At 45.6% G+C, this 17,609-nt stretch overlaps 1 protein-coding gene across 3 annotated transcripts; it reads right to left on the bottom strand.

The window, feature by feature from the left end:
* Positions 1-65: 65 nt before the first annotated feature.
* On the bottom strand, positions 66-16,943 carry rnf130 (ring finger protein 130). 3 transcript variants are annotated; one of them, XM_026331073.1, is made up of 10 exons: positions 16,734-16,943; positions 16,302-16,527; positions 15,573-15,870; positions 7,581-7,772; positions 5,716-5,963; positions 4,325-4,396; positions 3,753-3,835; positions 3,556-3,652; positions 3,294-3,480; positions 66-2,942 (listed from the first exon to the last, which is right to left on the bottom strand). In XM_026331073.1, exons 3-10 carry the CDS (start codon positions 15,838-15,840, stop codon positions 2,833-2,835), a joined length of 1,257 nt encoding a protein of 418 aa, XP_026186858.1. In that variant the 5' UTR covers positions 15,841-15,870; positions 16,302-16,527; positions 16,734-16,943; the 3' UTR covers positions 66-2,832. The 3 variants fall into 3 exon arrangements, with proteins under 3 accessions (XP_026186858.1, XP_026186857.1, XP_026186856.1); XM_026331072.1 differs by having other exon boundaries at positions 15,573-15,946; positions 16,302-16,943; XM_026331071.1 differs by having other exon boundaries at positions 16,302-16,943.
* Between the last annotated feature and the right edge of the window lie 666 nt (positions 16,944-17,609).

Below are 17,609 nucleotides of genomic sequence, written 5' to 3'. Positions count from 1 at the left end.
ACACTTACATGTATTTTTGTGTATAAACTGAATCTGTGCACGGAGGTGAAATAAACAGACACTCATTAAAGGCAATAATGACACTTTAATGACATTTAACGCTGAGGCAGTACAGACAGAATGGACTGAAAGCGTCACGCACCATCACCATCATCATCATCAGTCACATGGGACAGAGGGCACACAGACAGAAGCGGAGCGTCCTGCAGGGCATGTTCAGGTCACTTCAGAGAGAATATTGATCAATCAATCAGGTTATAGATTGTATAATGCTGTTTATATACTGGAGGCCGTCACTAGGGATGATTATTACTCAGAAGCTGTTAAATACACTTTAAAGGAGCAGTCCGTCACTTCAGGAAACCCTCAGAGTCTCTGCTGCTGCAAAACATTAAAGGGGATATGTCAGTTGTCCTGGACCTGTAGGGGTCCAGCTGTAGACCACAGGCCTGATCAGGTCCTCACTAGTTAACACAACATTCCTGGTAACAGCTGATGGACAATCCTGACTCTTAACTGATCACTGTTTCCTGTTACCTCTCAAATTAAATCATAAATGAAATTAAAATGAACTTGAGTGACTTTACAGCAAACTAGAAATCTTGGAACATATAAATTTAGAAAACCTGTAGTGAAGATCTTTATATCAGCTTATGTTTTTCTAGAGTGGTTTAATGGCAACGAATGAAAAATTAGCTCCACCGTTTATGTTTATCAGCTCCAATTCATACACCAAGCAGGAGGGGAAGGAGGAACAAGACTTACGTTACCTTTAATTTGACCATTTTAAGTTAAATTGTGTGTAACATAGTTGAAAACCTGGCTACTGACTGTTCACTACTGTTTGATACCATAATAAAATCTCACAGACTTGGAGTTGTTGTAGTTTACTATTATATTCTGTTAAAATAGATTAGCCATATCCAGGATCTGTCTCTGATGATACTGAAGTCCATCCTTTTAACTGGATCAGGAGATGAGAACAAGGTCATAATAAAAGGTAAATAATTCATTTACACCTTAAGAAGCTCAGAGGACCCAGGAAGGTTCCCAGAGGAACTCCACAAGAACATAGGAGGTTTGCTGAAATACTGGACTGCTCCTTTAATTATAAGGTCTTTGTTCTACAGAGACGCATGTTTTTTTGCTAAAGGGTAATTAACACTGTTCGAGTTCCCATGATTGTTTCCTCCAGAGGATCAAAGTCCAGGTGCAGGTCTTCCTCTGGTTCTTGTTACAGTCTGGTGATAAGCAGGAAAAACCAGCTGGATCAGTATTTACATGTGAGGAATTCTGAGCCAGGTCCAGGTCTACAGATACAGCCCGGACTTTGACTGAAGTCCAGAAAAGGTTGTCTGTTGGGCTCCAACTGTGTTTGATTTGGGTTCAGCGACTCAGAACACAGAACATCATGAGACACTGAAAGGAACTGTTTCAAGGTTCAGCTTCTTTGGGTCTTCTCCAACTCTGGTTCGGATGCTGTTAGGTAGGTTTAGATTTAGGTAAGACAGTCAAGGTGCAGAAACCCTTTAAAACCTCAAGATCCTTTGTATAAACCAGGATGTTTTTTAGACCCCAGGACCTGTTTTATGACCTCAGCAATGGCTCCCAAAGATTTTTAAGGGCTCAGAAACATTTCCAGGAACCCACAAAACCTTTTAGGAGATAGAAGTAGAAATGCTTAGCAATTCAAGAACCTTTCTAGGAAACTTTTGAGGCACTCCGGAACTTTTGTGGGAACATTTTTCTGAATTTTTAAGACCTAAGAAAGGTTTCCTGAACGTTTTTTGGAGCTCAGAAATATTTCCACAAATCCCAGAACTTTTTAAGGAGTTAAAGGACAGGAACCTTTCCACAAACCCTCAAATGAACCAAAGAACATTTTCTAGGGCTAAGAAATGTTTCAAGGAAGCTTTTTACAAAATCAGAAACTGAAACATAACCCAGGAACATTTTTAGGCACTCAGGACCTTTGCCGGCAACATATTAGTCACTCAAAAAGTTTTCTATGAACCTAAGAGCCCTTGTAAGATCTAATGAACATTTTCAGCAGCTTCACAGGAAACTTAAGAATTCCAAGAATATCATAACCAGGAAACCAAGCAAGTTTTTTGGTGTCTGGAAATTTTCCAGGAACCTGTGAACTTTAAAAAAAGATTAGAAACAACCTCTTTAGGCACTCAAGAGCATTTCCAGAACCACAGAACCTCTTCGGGAATCCAGCAATCTTTTGGAGGAGCCTTTTAGGAGCCTGAGAACCTTGTTAGAAACTCAGGAACAGTTTCATCAACCTTTTAAGGAGCCCATCAACATTTCCAGGAACCTATAACGATTTAAGGGATTCAGACGGTTTTCCAAGGACTTGAGTACTTTTGCAGTTCCCTAGAAACCTTTAGAGGAAATTTTTTAGAAACTGTGGAATCTCAGAATCCTTTTGAAAAGAGTTTTCCAGGAACTCTTCAAGCTTTCTAGGAGCCCAAAAACATTACTTCAAGTCCCCCCTAGTTCAGGTTGTGGTTCCTGGACTGAAGGAAGTTCTAAAGTCTACTTCTCTGGATTACTTGTTTAATAATCTCTGTAATAATTTCAGCTCTGGTTCCTTCAGTTTTTCATCTTCTGGGGGGAAATAATAACATCAGAGTGTCAAGCTAAGTAGTCTACACTGAGACCAGGACCCAGACCAGTTCTTGATCAGCTTAAAGAAAGTCTGATGAAATAAAAGATTAAAGATCAGTCCAGGATGTCTTCAACAGACTCAACATGAAACCCTATGAAGACTTCCTGCATCCATAAAAGTCAGTCATAGTTTCAGCGTCACAACCACGACAGGCCTCAGGACTTGTCGTCGTAGAGGTCGAGTGAGGCCTGGATGTCTGGCAGCTCCATCTCACAGACGACGCTACGAGAAGACACTGAGTTCCTGTTGAAGAAGTGACCACTGCCTGACAAGACAGAACAACAAAAACTTTAATTTCTTATGTAAATAAAAAATTAGTCAAAATACATTCTTTAATTAAAAACATAAGTGTCCAGTTTGGTCTGTATCTGGACTCGGCAGCTCTAGTGTGAATTTACTCCACAATGGTGTAAAATTGTTCTATGTGAAAGTTGCTCTAAGATGCTGCTCTGCAACTGTATATAGTTGCTTTTGCTGTAGTTGCTGTATTAATGATTCATCTATAACAATGTTGCCTGCAGTGTGGAGCTGCAGTTACAGTAAAAGTGTTGACATCGGCTTCAGAGAATGGTCTAGAGTTTATCAGTCATGTTGTTATATTGTGCTGCATTCTTACTGGTCACAGCAATAGTGATGTCAGCAGGTGTTCGGGGCGTAGCCTCTGGGTGGGGCGGGCTGAGAGGTTCCAGGCTGATGGACGGCTGGATGCTGTCGCCCAGTGGCGCCCTTTGGCTGCTGGATGCCTGACTGATGCCCAGACGTTCCACGTCCAGCACAACGCTGTCCACACAGGGAAGACTGGTCTGAGGACAGAGATGGTCATTAACAGGTGGAATCCAACACTCGGTCTGTCGCTGGTTACATCAGCGGGGACTCACCATGATGCCGAGAGCTTTAAGGATGTTGAGTTTACACATTGGACAGGTGCAGTGTTCGTTCAGCCAGGGGTCCACACACACCTTGTGGAAGACATGTCTGCAGAATCACACATATGAGATTTTAGTAAAAATGAAATGTTTAGTGTACTATACCAGTGAAAAACTGGAACCAGCTTATCAGGTGTTTTCACACTCACTTGCATGGCAGAATTCGAACCACGTCATTCAGCTGGTACGCTTCAATACACACTGCACAGTGGTTAAAGTCCGGATCAGTTTCCTACAACACACACACACAATAAACATGAGAATGTGTTAAAGTGATGCCTGAGCAGGAAACTGCTCGACAGCTGTATCCTACAAAAATGGTGGTTTTATGGTGGTTTTCAGTCTCCTACAGGTCTGAACAGATAAGCTGTTATGGATCTTGTTAAAATTCCTCTCAGCTGAGTCGTCAGATCTGATTTATATTTTCATCTTCCTGCCATCATTCTGTGACCTCTGATCTTTGAGTCACTGAATGCCCATCACTGTCTCAGCTGGAGGCTCAAGGTCAACAAACAAACAACTAACACCTCTGGGTCCTACTTCCTGCCAGATATGAGACCTGCAGTCCAGCACTCCAGTGCCGGCTAGCTGAAATGTGTGACTGAACCCTGTGTAATGTCGGTGTGCACAGTGTCTGTGGCAGCTGGAGCTAAAATTGTCTGTACGCTGATGCTCTCAGAGCTGATTCACTGAAGATGCTGAAGATGAATTCGGTGTTTACCTTGTCCCCTTTCTTCACCGTCCTCGTCGTCAGCTTCCCAATGGCTTTCTTTGCTGCGTCGCCAAGACGGCGCTGAGAGACAGGAGGATAGAGGTTTAAATGTCCAAAAGTATGTGGACAGTCAGTGAAAAGTGTCAAAATCTGTTCCTCATATTGTGATAAAGTCTGAGTGGATGCACGTTGTACACATTTTTAAACCACAATTACAAACATCATAAACCTCAGACAGTAAATATAACCTATGACGCTTCTCTGGTTCAAACGTAAAGTAATTGACAGCAAATCTTTAATAAACTTTTCTCATTTTGTCCTGTCATGTGAGGCTATTTCATGTGTACTATAGCAATCAATAAGCCACCTGGGCTATGTCTTTGGGAAAATAAACAGTGTTAAAAAAGGACGAAGTCCCCGAGGACTCGCTCGGTCTGAGACCGATAATTCAGACCACATCCAAATTCATTTTAAGACCATGGTTATGTGAAAACAACAGTTGAAAATGAAAAATGAAAATGAAAGAATGTGTCAAAATTCGAGGTATCGTGACGCAAAAACACCCCAGAATCTGGGGCTTAGTCCTGTACTGTTCCATATTTTATACTGCAGGGGGCACAATCACCTTTCATTTACTAAAGTCCTCAGACCTATGCTCTGTAGGTCCCAGATGTGAGGAAACGCTCCCCCTGCAGTGAAGTCAGTGCTTCAGCTTTGCTGTCAAACATGACACAGACTGTAAATTGTACAAGACGATAACTCACACGAACATGAGCTCTCGTCTTCACTGCAACTGACCTGATGCAATTTTCTGTGGTCGAAAGCTTCAATTCAATTCAGTTCAGTTTATCTGCATAGCTCCAAATCACAATCAAATAATCTCAAGGCACTTCACAGAGGAAGAAGCTTTTCACAGAGCACCTAATCATAGCTCTTTTCTGGTGTCACAGCAAATCTCTGCAGACAAACTGAAGACGTGATGCAGGAAGCCAAGACCTGCTCTCTATCGCAGCTCACTTCATGAGGAGGGACTGGAACCTTAAACTGGGACCTGGACCACAACTAGAACCACATTTGAAATATAGACACTGACCAATGCAAGAAAACGTAAGGAAAGAAAGAGGAGGAGGGAGTCAGAGTCCGGAGAGGACGAAAGATGTCTCTTTGGGGGGAGGAGGTGACCATTTTCTCCTCCATTAAATCAGCAGATCAACCTCATTAAATATTAATGATTCATCTGAACAGCAGAAGGACAGGAAGAGGAGGAGGAGGAGGAGGAGGAGGAGGAAGCCTGTTCATGAGCCTGTCAGTTTATTGGCATGTTAGCAGTGTTTACATGTTAGCCTGTTACCTAGCCTGTATTTGTATGTCAACATGTTAGTGGTCTGCTAGCCTGTTACCTGGCTGCGGTCTCTAGCGCTGGTGTAGCGGATCTTCTGGATGAAGTAGAAAATGAGCCAGGCCGACGAGATGATCATCAGGACAATGAAGGAGATGGAGACGAAGACCAGCGAGCCTCGGTTGATGTTTTTTGCGGGACCACGTTGACTCACTACCGAGACCAGGACTGTCAGGTTCCTCTCCAGATGAGACAGAATCTCTTTACCGTATGCCTCTGTGATCATCACTGCCACGGTGTCCCCAGTACCTGCACAGAGGACTAGAATCAGAACCAGCACCAGACCCAGGACCAGGAACCAGAATCAGGATGAGGTCCAGGACCAGTTTTTTTAGACCTCTAAAGACTAGTTTAGCTTAATGGATCTGAATCACCTGTTTATCTGAGCCGGAATTAATTGGCATGCAACCAGTGTGATTAGTAAGTAATTAGTAATCCGATTAACCAATAAGTGATCAGATTACTAGTGAACTCGTTGAAGTTTCCTCATTTAAATGGATACTTCCTGTTAACTTCGCACTCACTAGATACCAGATTTACTCTCTGACTCGTCTTCCACCTATTCTTTTAAAGTCACCAGACCAGAGGATGATCATGGACTCTGATGATGCCCCTTTTCCACCAAGGCAGTTCTAGAGCTGGTTTGGAGCTAGTGCCTAATCCTGAATCAGTTCTTTGCGTTTGAACAGCCAAAGACCTGGTTCTGGGCCAGGAAAACAGCTTCTAACTTGGCACCAAGTCTCTGCTGGTCTGGAAGTAACTGCTTACATCAGGAGCTAGGGCCAGGATTATGGCAACCAACAAGAGGCAGCAAAGCAGATATGATGGGTTTTAATGAATATTTATTTCCAACGAATGTTATTAAATGGGTTTGTTTTCTGGAAGAAGAACAGCTGGTCTGTGAGAGTGGTGTGTTTGTGTTCTGGGTGGGGTGCTGGAAGACGAGAGGGAAGGAACAACAGAGACTGTAAATGTAACGTGAGGTAAAACTGAGTACACTGCTGAGATTCTTTTGTTGTGGTCAGGTTATTTTTCTGTCCACCTGAAGATGCAGCAGAGCATTTGACTGAGACTCATACAGTGACGTGGTTATGTGGGTCTGTGGTGGCCCATGAAAAACAGAACAAGATCTTATAAGTTAAACCAGCTCTGCTCACTCTGCTAATTTAGTTTGTGTTGGTGGAAAAGATGGTAGATAAACTATTCATCCGGGAAGGGAGACTCGGGAAGAAAAAAAACATGAAACAGCTGGACTGTGAGTGTGGTGTTAATTACTACAATGATTCTGTGATGTTCCAGTATGACTAACAGCTCCTCGCTTGTGTGAATTTACATTGCACTTGAAAAAACGACCACGTTGGCACCTTCAAAGTTTGACAGAATTACTGCAGCAGGATGGAAATGATAAACTTCAGCAAGAAGCCTCCTCTGGTGCTCTGGACTGACGTGGATGTGACTCTGGTTGTGAAGACGACCGATAAAAGTTTAGTAAACAGGGACTGGAACACTGGACGTGTTCAGAGCTCACCTGGATATCTGTCATATGACCTAGCTCTGACACACATTCCAGTCTTCCCCTCAGGGCTCAGGTAAACAGGGTGAGGCCAGGTGAGTCAGATGGAGTTCAAACATGTTCACACAGGACAGATGTTTCTGACTGTGCTCATCTGTTCTTCCCTGACCTGACATGCATTTATATCTTTCATTCTTTCTATCTCAGTCAAACTCAGAAACAGATCCCACCAGAGATTTCAGTTGTGTTGTGTGTTGCTGTGTGCATGCTGCCTGTTTTTACCCCCCACTACTCCCTGAACCACCACAATGACGGTTCTGGTCTCTGCTCAGACAGTGAAACATGTTTCTGACCTTCATGCCCCATCTTGACCGTCTTGTCGGTGGAGTTGTTGTAGATGAGAACGGCGGTGGCGTTGTAGGCGGCCGCCTTCAGGATCTTTTCCTTAAAGGTGCAGTTTCCTCTTTGCAGCAGCGCCACCCAGTGGACGCTGCGAGGGGGGACCAGGAAGCGAGTGCTGGGGTCGCAGCCCTGCCGGTCCACCACTGAGGAGACACACATTACGAGGTTCCAGCATTAATTACCATACCATTACAAAAACATTAGTCAATCAAATAAGCGATTGATAAGTGATCTGAATATTTCACTTGTCATAAAACAAAAGATTGATTTATCAGAAGAAAAATGACCAATTACTGATTAGAAATGGAGCCAAAACAGTCAAGTAATCAATAAGTCAACTGACTTTAACAATGAAATAACATTTGAATCATTTTTGTAAGAGTTTCTTGTTTTAAGGAGATGCTGTTCCTCGCTAGTTTATAAATCATCAGCGTACTAATGTCTCTATGTTCTTTTATTCATGCAAATCCACTTTTAACACAGTAGTGTGCAGGGACAGGGGCCAGACCCAGACCACATCCTGTATAGGGTCTCTGTGGTTGTGTACAATAGCTGACTTCACCCCCACCACAGCAAATCAGGAGACAAAAACGTTTACTGTTGACCATCTACTGGAATCTGTTCTCAGCAGATCCAGGATCAGTCCAACAGTACACTGATACCCGTCTAAGAGACAGAAGCAGATCCAGGATCAGTGCAGTGTCTCTCTGTAGACATCATCACCATCCCAGCATGCTTTGCTCTTACCGTGTGCACTCGGTAAGTCTGAGTGTAATTAGATTTAGAGCTGCAGCTACATATTATTTTCATTATTGATTAAACAATTGATCAAAGTCTTGATTAATTTCTTAGTCTGTCATTAAATATTTCATTTAGTGCTAAAATATTTCATGAGACAAGTGGAGAAGATGCTGAGATGCTTGTCCTTCATGTAGTTCCATCTCTTCCTTCTCTGCAGTCTCCTCCCTGACTGACACCTGATTCCAGGAAGAGTCCTGCTGGTTCCAGACTTCTTCCATTTCCCAGGACTTACTCCACTGTGCTCCTGGGGACACTCAAAGCTTCTGACCTGGATCTATCCCATGGTCCTGATTTAGATCTCAGCACAGTCTGTTCACAGAGTCTACAGTGAGTTCCTGGACTTCAGGTCCTGGTATCTGTCCTGACCTGCAGTGTGAACTGTGGGACCTTATATACACAGGTGTGCCTCTTTCTGAACTCTGTCCAATCAGATCAGTCTGTCCCAGGTGGACTCCAGTCAGGGTCTAGACACATCTTAGGAGAATGAAAGCAAACTGGAAGCAGCTGAGCCCAGTTTGGATCCACGGGGAAGGATCTGAACACGACCGTAGAGTTTTAAAACCTAATTTCACTTTCTCATTATGGGTTACTGGGTGTAACCTGATGTTATTTCTCTAAGATGAAGTGTATAGCACAGTAAAGCCAATGTACTGAACTAAAGCTCACAGCTCAGTCGGTCCATGTTTCACTGCTGCAGACAGTTGGAGCTGCGTCCAGCAGCTGCAGTGTCCTTGGACCGACTGACTGTAATCTGACACTTCGAGGCAGAGACGCTCTGACCTCCAACAGCCTGAAAACCTCTGCAGTGTCTCAACACAACACATCCTTAAAAACAACATCCACCACATCATGATACACAGATACAGGACCCAGAGAGGGAGACGACCAAAACGAGACTCAAAACCACCACAAAGCTGCAATGAATGAGACAACAAAGAGTCAGAAACACTATAAAACAACGCAGTGACTCAAAACCAACACAAAAATGAGTAAGAGACTCAAAGCTGCCAGGAGCTGATCGATGGAGGTGATGAAACAGTTTTTAATGGTTCCGACTGACTGACTTACTGACTGATTTACTGACTGATTTCATTGTGTGTAAACAAAGTTTTGCTTTTCATCAGAGGGTGCGTGTTCAAACGAGGTGAAGGGTAATAACGTTACAACTGTCTTCCTGCTCCTTTTCATCCAGCTACAGATTTCAGTTTATTTGTTGGGAGCAGTGAAGCTACTGTAGAAACAGATGACAGACATCATTAAAGCTTTGATATCAATCACTCTTCTGAGGATTTCTCTTTATTCACTGATCAATCGTTTGCTCATTGAAATGAATAGTCTTTATTGAAGCAGAGCTCTAAAGGAATCTCAGTTCACTGTGGCAGCAGAAACAAACATATTCACATTGAGAAACAGATATTTTACTGAAAAACAAAATCTTAACTGATTAATCAATGAAGTGACTCTTCACAGTATTTGACAGATGGTTTGGCGACTCCATATCTGTATTGATTTATTATTGTTACGATATTGATACTTGGATGCTCCTTCTCTGTTCTGCTAACAGGATGAAACTCCTCTCGTTCAGAAACTAAAGTCTATTTTATCCAATTACTCAAGAAATCGCTGAAATATTCAGTAGAAAACTCGATTCCAAAAATGATCGATAGCTGCAGCTCTAATCACTACAAAGATCAAACCTGCAGGTTGATTAAATCACCACAGGGGTCTGACCTCAGGTGTGTGTGGTGCGACCTCAGTTGTGTGTGGTGCGACCTCAGTTGTGTGTGGTGTGACTTCAGGTGTGTGTTTTGTGATCTCAGATGTGTGTGTGTTGTGACCTCAGAAGTGTGTGTTTTGTGACCTCAGATGTGTGTGTTTTGTGACCTCAGGTGCGTGTGGTGCGACCTCAAATGTGTGTTTTGTGACCTGAGATGTGTGTGTTGTGACCTCAAATGTGTGTTTTGTGACCTGAGATGTGTGTGTTGTGACCTGAGATGTGTGTGTTGTGACCTCAGGTGTGTGATGCAACCTCAGGTGCGTGTGGTGCGACCTCAGATGTGTGTGTTTTGTGACCTCAGATGTGTGTGTTGTGACCTGAGATGTGTGTGTTGTGACCTCAGATGTGTGTGTTGTGACCTCAGATGTGTGTGTGTTGTGACCTCAGATGTGTGTGTTTTGTGACCTCAGGTGCGTGTGGTGCGACCTCAGAAGTGTGTGTTTTGTGACCTCAGATGTGTGTGTGTTTAGTGACCTCAGATGTGTGTGTTTAGTGACCTCAGATGCGTGTGTTTTGTGACCTCAGATGCGTGTGTTTTGTGACCTCAGGTGCGTGTGTTTTGTGACCTCAGGTGCGTGTGTTTTGTGACCTCAGGTGCGTGTGGTGCGACCTCAGGTGCGTGTGGTGCGACCTCAGATGTGTGTGTTGTGACCTCAGATGTGTGTGTGTTGTGACCTCAGATGTGTGTGTTTTGTGACCTCAGGTGCGTGTGTTTTGTGACCTCAGGTGCGTGTGGTGCGACCTCAGAAGTGTGTGTTTCGTGACCTCAGAAGTGTGTGTGTTTAGTGACCTCAGGTGCGTGTGTTTTGTGACGTCAGGTGCGTGTGGTGCGACCTCAGATGTGTGTGTTTTGTGACCTCAGGTGCGTGTGTTTTGTGACCTCAGGTGTGTGGTGCGACCTCAGGTGCGTGTGTTTTGTGACCTCAGGTGCGTGTGGTGCGACCTCAGGTGCGTGTGTTTTGTGACCTCAGATGTGTGTGTTTTGTGACCTCAGGTGTGTTTTGCGACCTCAGGTGCGTGTGGTGCGACCTCAGAAGTGTGTGTTTTGTGACCTCAGGTGCGTGTGTTTTGTGACCTCAGGTGTGTGGTGCGACCTCAGGTGCGTGTGTTTTGTGACCTCAGGTGCGTGTGTTTTGTGACCTCAGGTGTGTGGTGCGACCTCAGGTGCGTGTGTTTTGTGACCTCAGCTGCGTGTGTTGTGACCTGAGATGTGTGTTTTGTGACCTCAGATGTGTGTGTTTTGTGACCTCAGATGTGTGTGTTTTGTGACCTCAGGTGCGTGTGTTTTGTGACCTCAGGTGTGTGGTGCGACCTCAGGTGCGTGTGTTTTGTGACCTCAGCTGCGTGTGTTGTGACCTGAGATGTGTGTTTTGTGACCTCAGATGTGTGTGTTTTGTGACCTCAGATGTGTGTTATGACCTCAGGTGTGTGATGCAACTTCAGGTGCATGTGGTGCGACCTCAGATGTGTGTGTTTTGTGACCTGAGATGTGTGTGTTGTGACCTCAGGTGTGTGTGGTGCGACCTCAGAAGTGTGTGTTTTGTGACCTCAGGTGTGTTTTGCAACCTCAGGTGCGTGTGGTGCGACCTCAGAAGTGTGTGTTTTGTGACCTCAGGTGCGTGTGTTTTGTGACCTCAGGTGTGTTTTGCGACCTCAGGTGCGTGTGGTGCGACCTCAGAAGTGTGTGTTTTGTGACCTCAGGTGTGTGTGGTGCGACCTCAGGTGCGTGTGGTGCGACCTCAGAAGTGTGTGTTTTGTGACCTCAGGTGTGTGATGCGACCTCAGGTGCGTGTGGTGCGACCTCAGATGTGTGTGTTTTGTGACCTGAGATGTGTGTGTTGTGACCTGAGATGTGTGTGTTGTGACCTCAGATGTGTGTGTTTTGTGACCTGAGATGTGTGTGTTTTGTGACCTGAGATGTGTGTGTTGTGACCTGAGATGTGTGTGTTGTGACCTCAGATGTGTGTGTTTTGTGACCTGAGATGTGTGTGTTTTGTGACCTGACATGTGTGTGTTGTGACCTTAGATGTGTGTGTTTTGTGACCTCAGATAAGTGTGTGGTGCGACCTCAGATGTGTGTGTTTTGTGACCTCAGATAAGTGTGTGGTGCGACCTCAGATGTGTGTGTTTTGTGACCTCAGATAAGTGTGTGGTGCGACCTCAGATGTGTGTGTTTTGTGACCTCAGATAAGTGTGTGGTGCGACCTCAGATGTGTGTGTTTTGTGACCTCAGATAAGTGTGTGGTGCGACCTCAGATGTGTGTGTTTTGTGACCTCAGGTGTGTTTTGTGACCTCAGGTGTGTGGTGCGACCTCAGGTGCGTGTGTTGTGACCTCAGGTGTGTGTGGTGCGACCTGAGATGTGTGTTTTGTGACCTCAGCTGTGTGTGTTGTGACCTGAGATGTGTGTTTTGTGACCTCAGCTGTGTGTGTTGTGACCTGAGATGTGTGTTTTGTGACCTCAGGTGCGTGTGGTGCGACCTCAGATGTGTGTGTTTTGTGACCTGAGATGTGTGTGTTGTGACCTGACATGTGTGTGTTGTGACCTGACATGTGTGTGTTGTGACCTCAGATGTGTGTGTTTTGTGACCTCAGATAAGTGTGTGGTGCGACCTCAGATGTGTGTGTTTTGTGACCTCAGATGTGTGTGTTTTGTGACCTCAGGTGTGTTTTGTGACCTCAGGTGTGTGGTGCGACCTCAGGTGTGTGGTGCGACCTCAGGTGTGTGGTGCGACCTCAGGTGCGTGTGTTGTGACCTCAGGTGTGTGTGGTGCGACCTCAGATGTGTGTGTTTTGTGACCTCAGCTGTGTGTGTTTTGTGACCTCAGGTGTGTTTTGCGACCTCAGGTGCGTGTGGTGCGACCTCAGATGTGTGTGTTTTGTGACCTCAGCTGTGTGTGTTTTGTGACCTCAGGTGTGTTTTGTGACCTCAGATGTGTGTGTTTTGTGACCTCAGGTGCGTGTGGTGCGACCTCAGATGTGTGTGTTTTGTGACCTGAGATGTGTGTGTTGTGACCTGACATGTGTGTGTTGTGACCTGACATGTGTGTGTTGTGACCTCAGATGTGTGTGTTTTGTGACCTCAGATGTGTGTGTTTTGTGACCTCAGGTGTGTTTTGTGACCTCAGGTGTGTGGTGCGACCTCAGGTGTGTGGTGCGACCTCAGATGTGTCTGTTTTGTGACCTCAGCTGTGTGTGTTTTGTAACCTCAGGTGTGTTTTGTGACCTCAGATGTGTGTGTTGTGACCTCAGGTGCGTGTGGTGCGACCTCAGAAGTGTGTGTTTTGTGACCTCAGGTGTGTTTTGCAACCTCAGGTGCGTGTGGTGCGACCTCAGAAGTGTGTGTTTTGTGACCTCAGGTGCGTGTGTTTTGTGACCTCAGGTGCGTGTGTTTTGTGACCTCAGGTGTGTTTTGCGACCTCAGGTGCGTGTGGTGCGACCTCAGAAGTGTGTGTTTTGTGACCTCACGTGTGTGTTTTGCGACCTCAGGTGCGTGTGGTGCGACCTCAGAAGTGTGTGTTTTGTGACCTCAGGTGCGTGTGGTGCGACCTCAGATGTGTGTGTTTTGTGACCTCAGCTGTGTGTGTTTTGTGACCTCAGGTGTGTTTTGTGACCTCAGATGTGTGTGTTGTGACCTCAGGTGCGTGTGGTGCGACCTCAGAAGTGTGTGTTTTGTGACCTCAGGTGTGTTTTGCAACCTCAGGTGCGTGTGGTGCGACCTCAGAAGTGTGTGTTTTGTGACCTCAGGTGCGTGTGTTTTGTGACCTCAGGTGTGTGTGTTTTGTGACCTCAGGTGTGTTTTGTGACCTCAGATGTGTGTGTTGTGACCTGAGATGTGTGTTTTGTGACCTCAGGTGTGTGTGTTTTGTGACCTCAGGTGTGTGTGTTTTGTGACCTCAGATGTGTGTGTTTTGTGACCTGAGATGTGTGTGTTGTGACCTCAGATGTGTGTGTTGTGACCTGAGATGTGTGTGTTGTGACCTCAGATGTGTGTGTGTTGTGACCTCAGATGTGTGTGTGTTGTGACCTCAGATGTGTGTGTTTTGTGACCTCAGATAAGTGTGTGGTGCGACCTCAGATGTGTGTGTTTTGTGACCTCAGATGTGTGTTGTGACCTCAGGTGTGTGTGGTGCGACCTCAGATGTGTGTGTTTTGTGACCTCAGGTGCGTGTGGTGCGACCTCAGATGTGTGTGTTTTGTGACCTCAGCTGTGTGTGTTTTGTGACCTCAGCTGTGTGTGTTTTGTGACCTCAGCTGTGTGTGTTTTGTGACCTCAGCTGTGTTTTGCGACCTCAGGTGCGTGTGGTGCGACCTCAGAAGTGTGTGTTTTGTGACCTCAGGTGCGTGTGGTGCGACCTCAGATGTGTGTGTTTTGTGACCTCAGCTGTGTGTGTTTTGTGACCTCAGGTGTGTTTTGTGACCTCAGATGTGTGTGTTGTGACCTGAGATGTGTGTGTTGTGACCTCAGGTGTGTTTTGTGACCTCAGATGTGTGTGTTGTGACCTGAGATGTGTGTTTTGTGACCTCAGGTGTGTGTGTTTTGTGACCTCAGGTGTGTGTGTTTTGTGAGCTCAGATGTGTGTGTTTTGTGACCTGAGATGTGTGTGTTGTGACCTCAGATGTGTGTGTTGTGACCTGAGATGTGTGTGTTGTGACCTCAGATGTGTGTGTGTTGTGACCTCAGATGTGTGTGTGTTGTGATCTCAGATGTGTGTGTTGTGACCTGAGATGTGTGTGTTGTGACTTCAGATGTGTGTGTGTTGTGACCTCAGGTGCGTGTTTTGTGACCTCAGATGTGTGTGTTGTGACCTGAGATGTGTGTGTTGTGACCTGAGATGTGTGTGTTGTGACCTCAGATGTGTGTGTGTTGTGACCTCAGGTGCGTGTTTTGTGACCTCAGATGTGTGTGTTTTGTGACCTCAGGTGTGTTTTGTGACCTCAGATGTGTGTGTTGTGACCTGAGATGTGTGTTTTGTGACCTCAGGTGTGTGTGTTTTGTGACCTCAGGTGTGTGTGTTTTGTGACCTCAGATGTGTGTGTTTTGTGACCTGAGATGTGTGTGTTGTGACCTCAGATGTGTGTGTTGTGACCTGAGATGTGTGTGTTGTGACCTCAGATGTGTGTGTGTTGTGACCTCAGATGTGTGTGTGTTGTGACCTCAGATGTGTGTGTTGTGACCTGAGATGTGTGTGTTTTGTGACCTCAGGTGTGTGGTGCGACCTCAGGTGCGTGTTTTGTGACCTCAGGTGTGTGTGTTTTGTGACCTCAGGTGTGTGGTGCGACCTCAGGTGCGTGTTTTGTGACCTCAGGTGTGTGTGTTTTGTGACCTCAGGTGTGTGTGGTGCCACCTCAAGTGTGTTCCTCACCTCCATTGTGTGGAGCAGGTGCGATGACGATGCCCCTGGTGTCCACCTTTGGCGAGTTCTGTCCATACGTGCCATCGTCGCTGCTCATCATGTGGACGATGTTTCCTCGTCCGTTCAGGACCGTAGCGTTCACCGTGGCGTTCACTGTGGCACCCATGTACTCCTCTGGCAGTACATTCCTGTCTGAGCGCGCCGCAGACACAGTGCTGGTCAGAATAAGAACCAGGACTGATGGGACAGGGAGACAGGTCCACCTCAGGGGCGTCATGTTGTCGTCTCAGTCCTCGTTACATCCAAACTACCAAGACACAAACGAAACCTCTTCAGACCAAAACCGCAGCCAGTCCTCCACACGTCTCTTTGTTACCACACAGCTGTATTTAATAGAAGAACATCTTGGTCTTAACATCACACACTGAAATTTTTTCTTTGTCTTTCAGATTTTAAAAAACTCATTGTTGTTTCCAAGGTCCTCAAATGTCTCTGTATGTCCTTTAAACTCTCCTGTAAATCTCTGAATAATCTAAATTCTGTTTTTTCAGTGGGCTGTTACCTTTGAAACACCTTTGTCTCTTTTTGTGTCGTTGTTTGTGGCGTCCACTAATGTAATTCTTCTTTAAGTTTTACAATCTGTTTTGTTTTTCTTTAGGTTGACGTTTGTCTTTTCAATATGAGTTCACATTACTAAAGTCAGTTCATGTCCTTACAGCAGGTGTTTTATTGTCTCACCTCAAAATGCTCTTTTGTCACCAAATGTCTTCTGTATCTCCTCCAGATGTTTTCCTTACGTCTCTGTACGTCATCCAGATGTTTTATTTGCCTTTTCGTGCTCCGGGTGTTTGATTTATCTCTATCTTACGTTGTCCAGATGTTTCACGTCCCAGAATGCGTCTCCTGTTGTCCTTCCAGCTGGTTAAACCCTGGGTTCAGACTGTCAGGGGCAGGACGGGGCTGTCTGTGAGAACATGGAGCATCATCACCAGGCCAACATCTGGACCTTTGCACCGCCCTCAGACCGCAACCCTGTTCGGTAAGACGGACTTTACACGCACAGCTCCGTCTGATAACAGGTCGTCTGAAGCCGCAGCAGAGACTCCAGCACTTCGACTATGACGCCGTTTGAAAGCGGCGCTGGCAGCCGCTCACCGAGCTTTGTCTTACCGTTTGCAGCGGACGGACGGGCAGGCTCCCGGTCCACCGACCCCCGCCTGCCTCGGTTCTGATCCTGCACTCTCTCCCCGTTATCTCCTCGAGTGCCCGGGAGTGCACGGGGGATTCTCGGTGGTCGGATCCTGCTGATGTTCAGTCTTTTATTTCCGTTTAGTTCTCGGAGGTTGATGCTCGGTGCGGAGGCTCGAGCCCCGTCTCTCCTTTCGGGGCTCACTGCGCAGGCGCAAGGCCACGGCACACAGAGGGCGCTTGTGACACCTTCACGTTTAGGTACTCAATATTTTGATCAGTTATCACGATACCTCCCGAGACCCTGTCTGTTTGTCATCAGTTCTCAACATTTATTATTTAGCGCTTTATTTATTAGTTACTGACTTGTCTAAATACTGTTGATCGACATTTGTTGGGATTTATAAAATTAAAAAACTACAAAGAAGTAAAATAAATTTCATAAACAACCCTGGAACCTTAGTCGATGTTCTGAAGCTTTTCATCAGAACAAATTCAGAATAAATGTGAATTTTTCAGGCCTGAGTCCATTTATTTTAATGTGTAAAATCTTTAGTGCAGTCACCTTCAACAAAAACCCTATTCTGCAGTCATATGTCCCAGTCTTTGTCCTGATAAAAGCTGCAAGGACAGAAGGGACCGTCAGTCCAAGGATGCAGCAGCACACAGTACTGAATGATGCAGACCTGAGCGTCTCGGATACGTAATGACGAGGAGGCCCTGATGGGGCAGGGCTGACATCTAGTGGAGTCGCTGAGTAAATGCAGCCGGAGGCTCAGTCTGTTTTCTGATTCAGCAGCTGGTGATTGTTTCTTCACTGGAGTCACAGTAACTCAAAAACATCCTTTTAAGCCCAGA

The sequence above is a fragment of the Mastacembelus armatus genome, chromosome 10 (genome assembly GCF_900324485.2).
Source record: "Mastacembelus armatus chromosome 10, fMasArm1.2, whole genome shotgun sequence".
In the NCBI taxonomy this organism is placed as follows: Eukaryota; Metazoa; Chordata; class Actinopteri; order Synbranchiformes; family Mastacembelidae; genus Mastacembelus; species Mastacembelus armatus.
The sequence above is the reverse complement of the archived record's forward strand: the minus strand, read 5'-3'. Positions and strand labels throughout refer to the sequence as shown.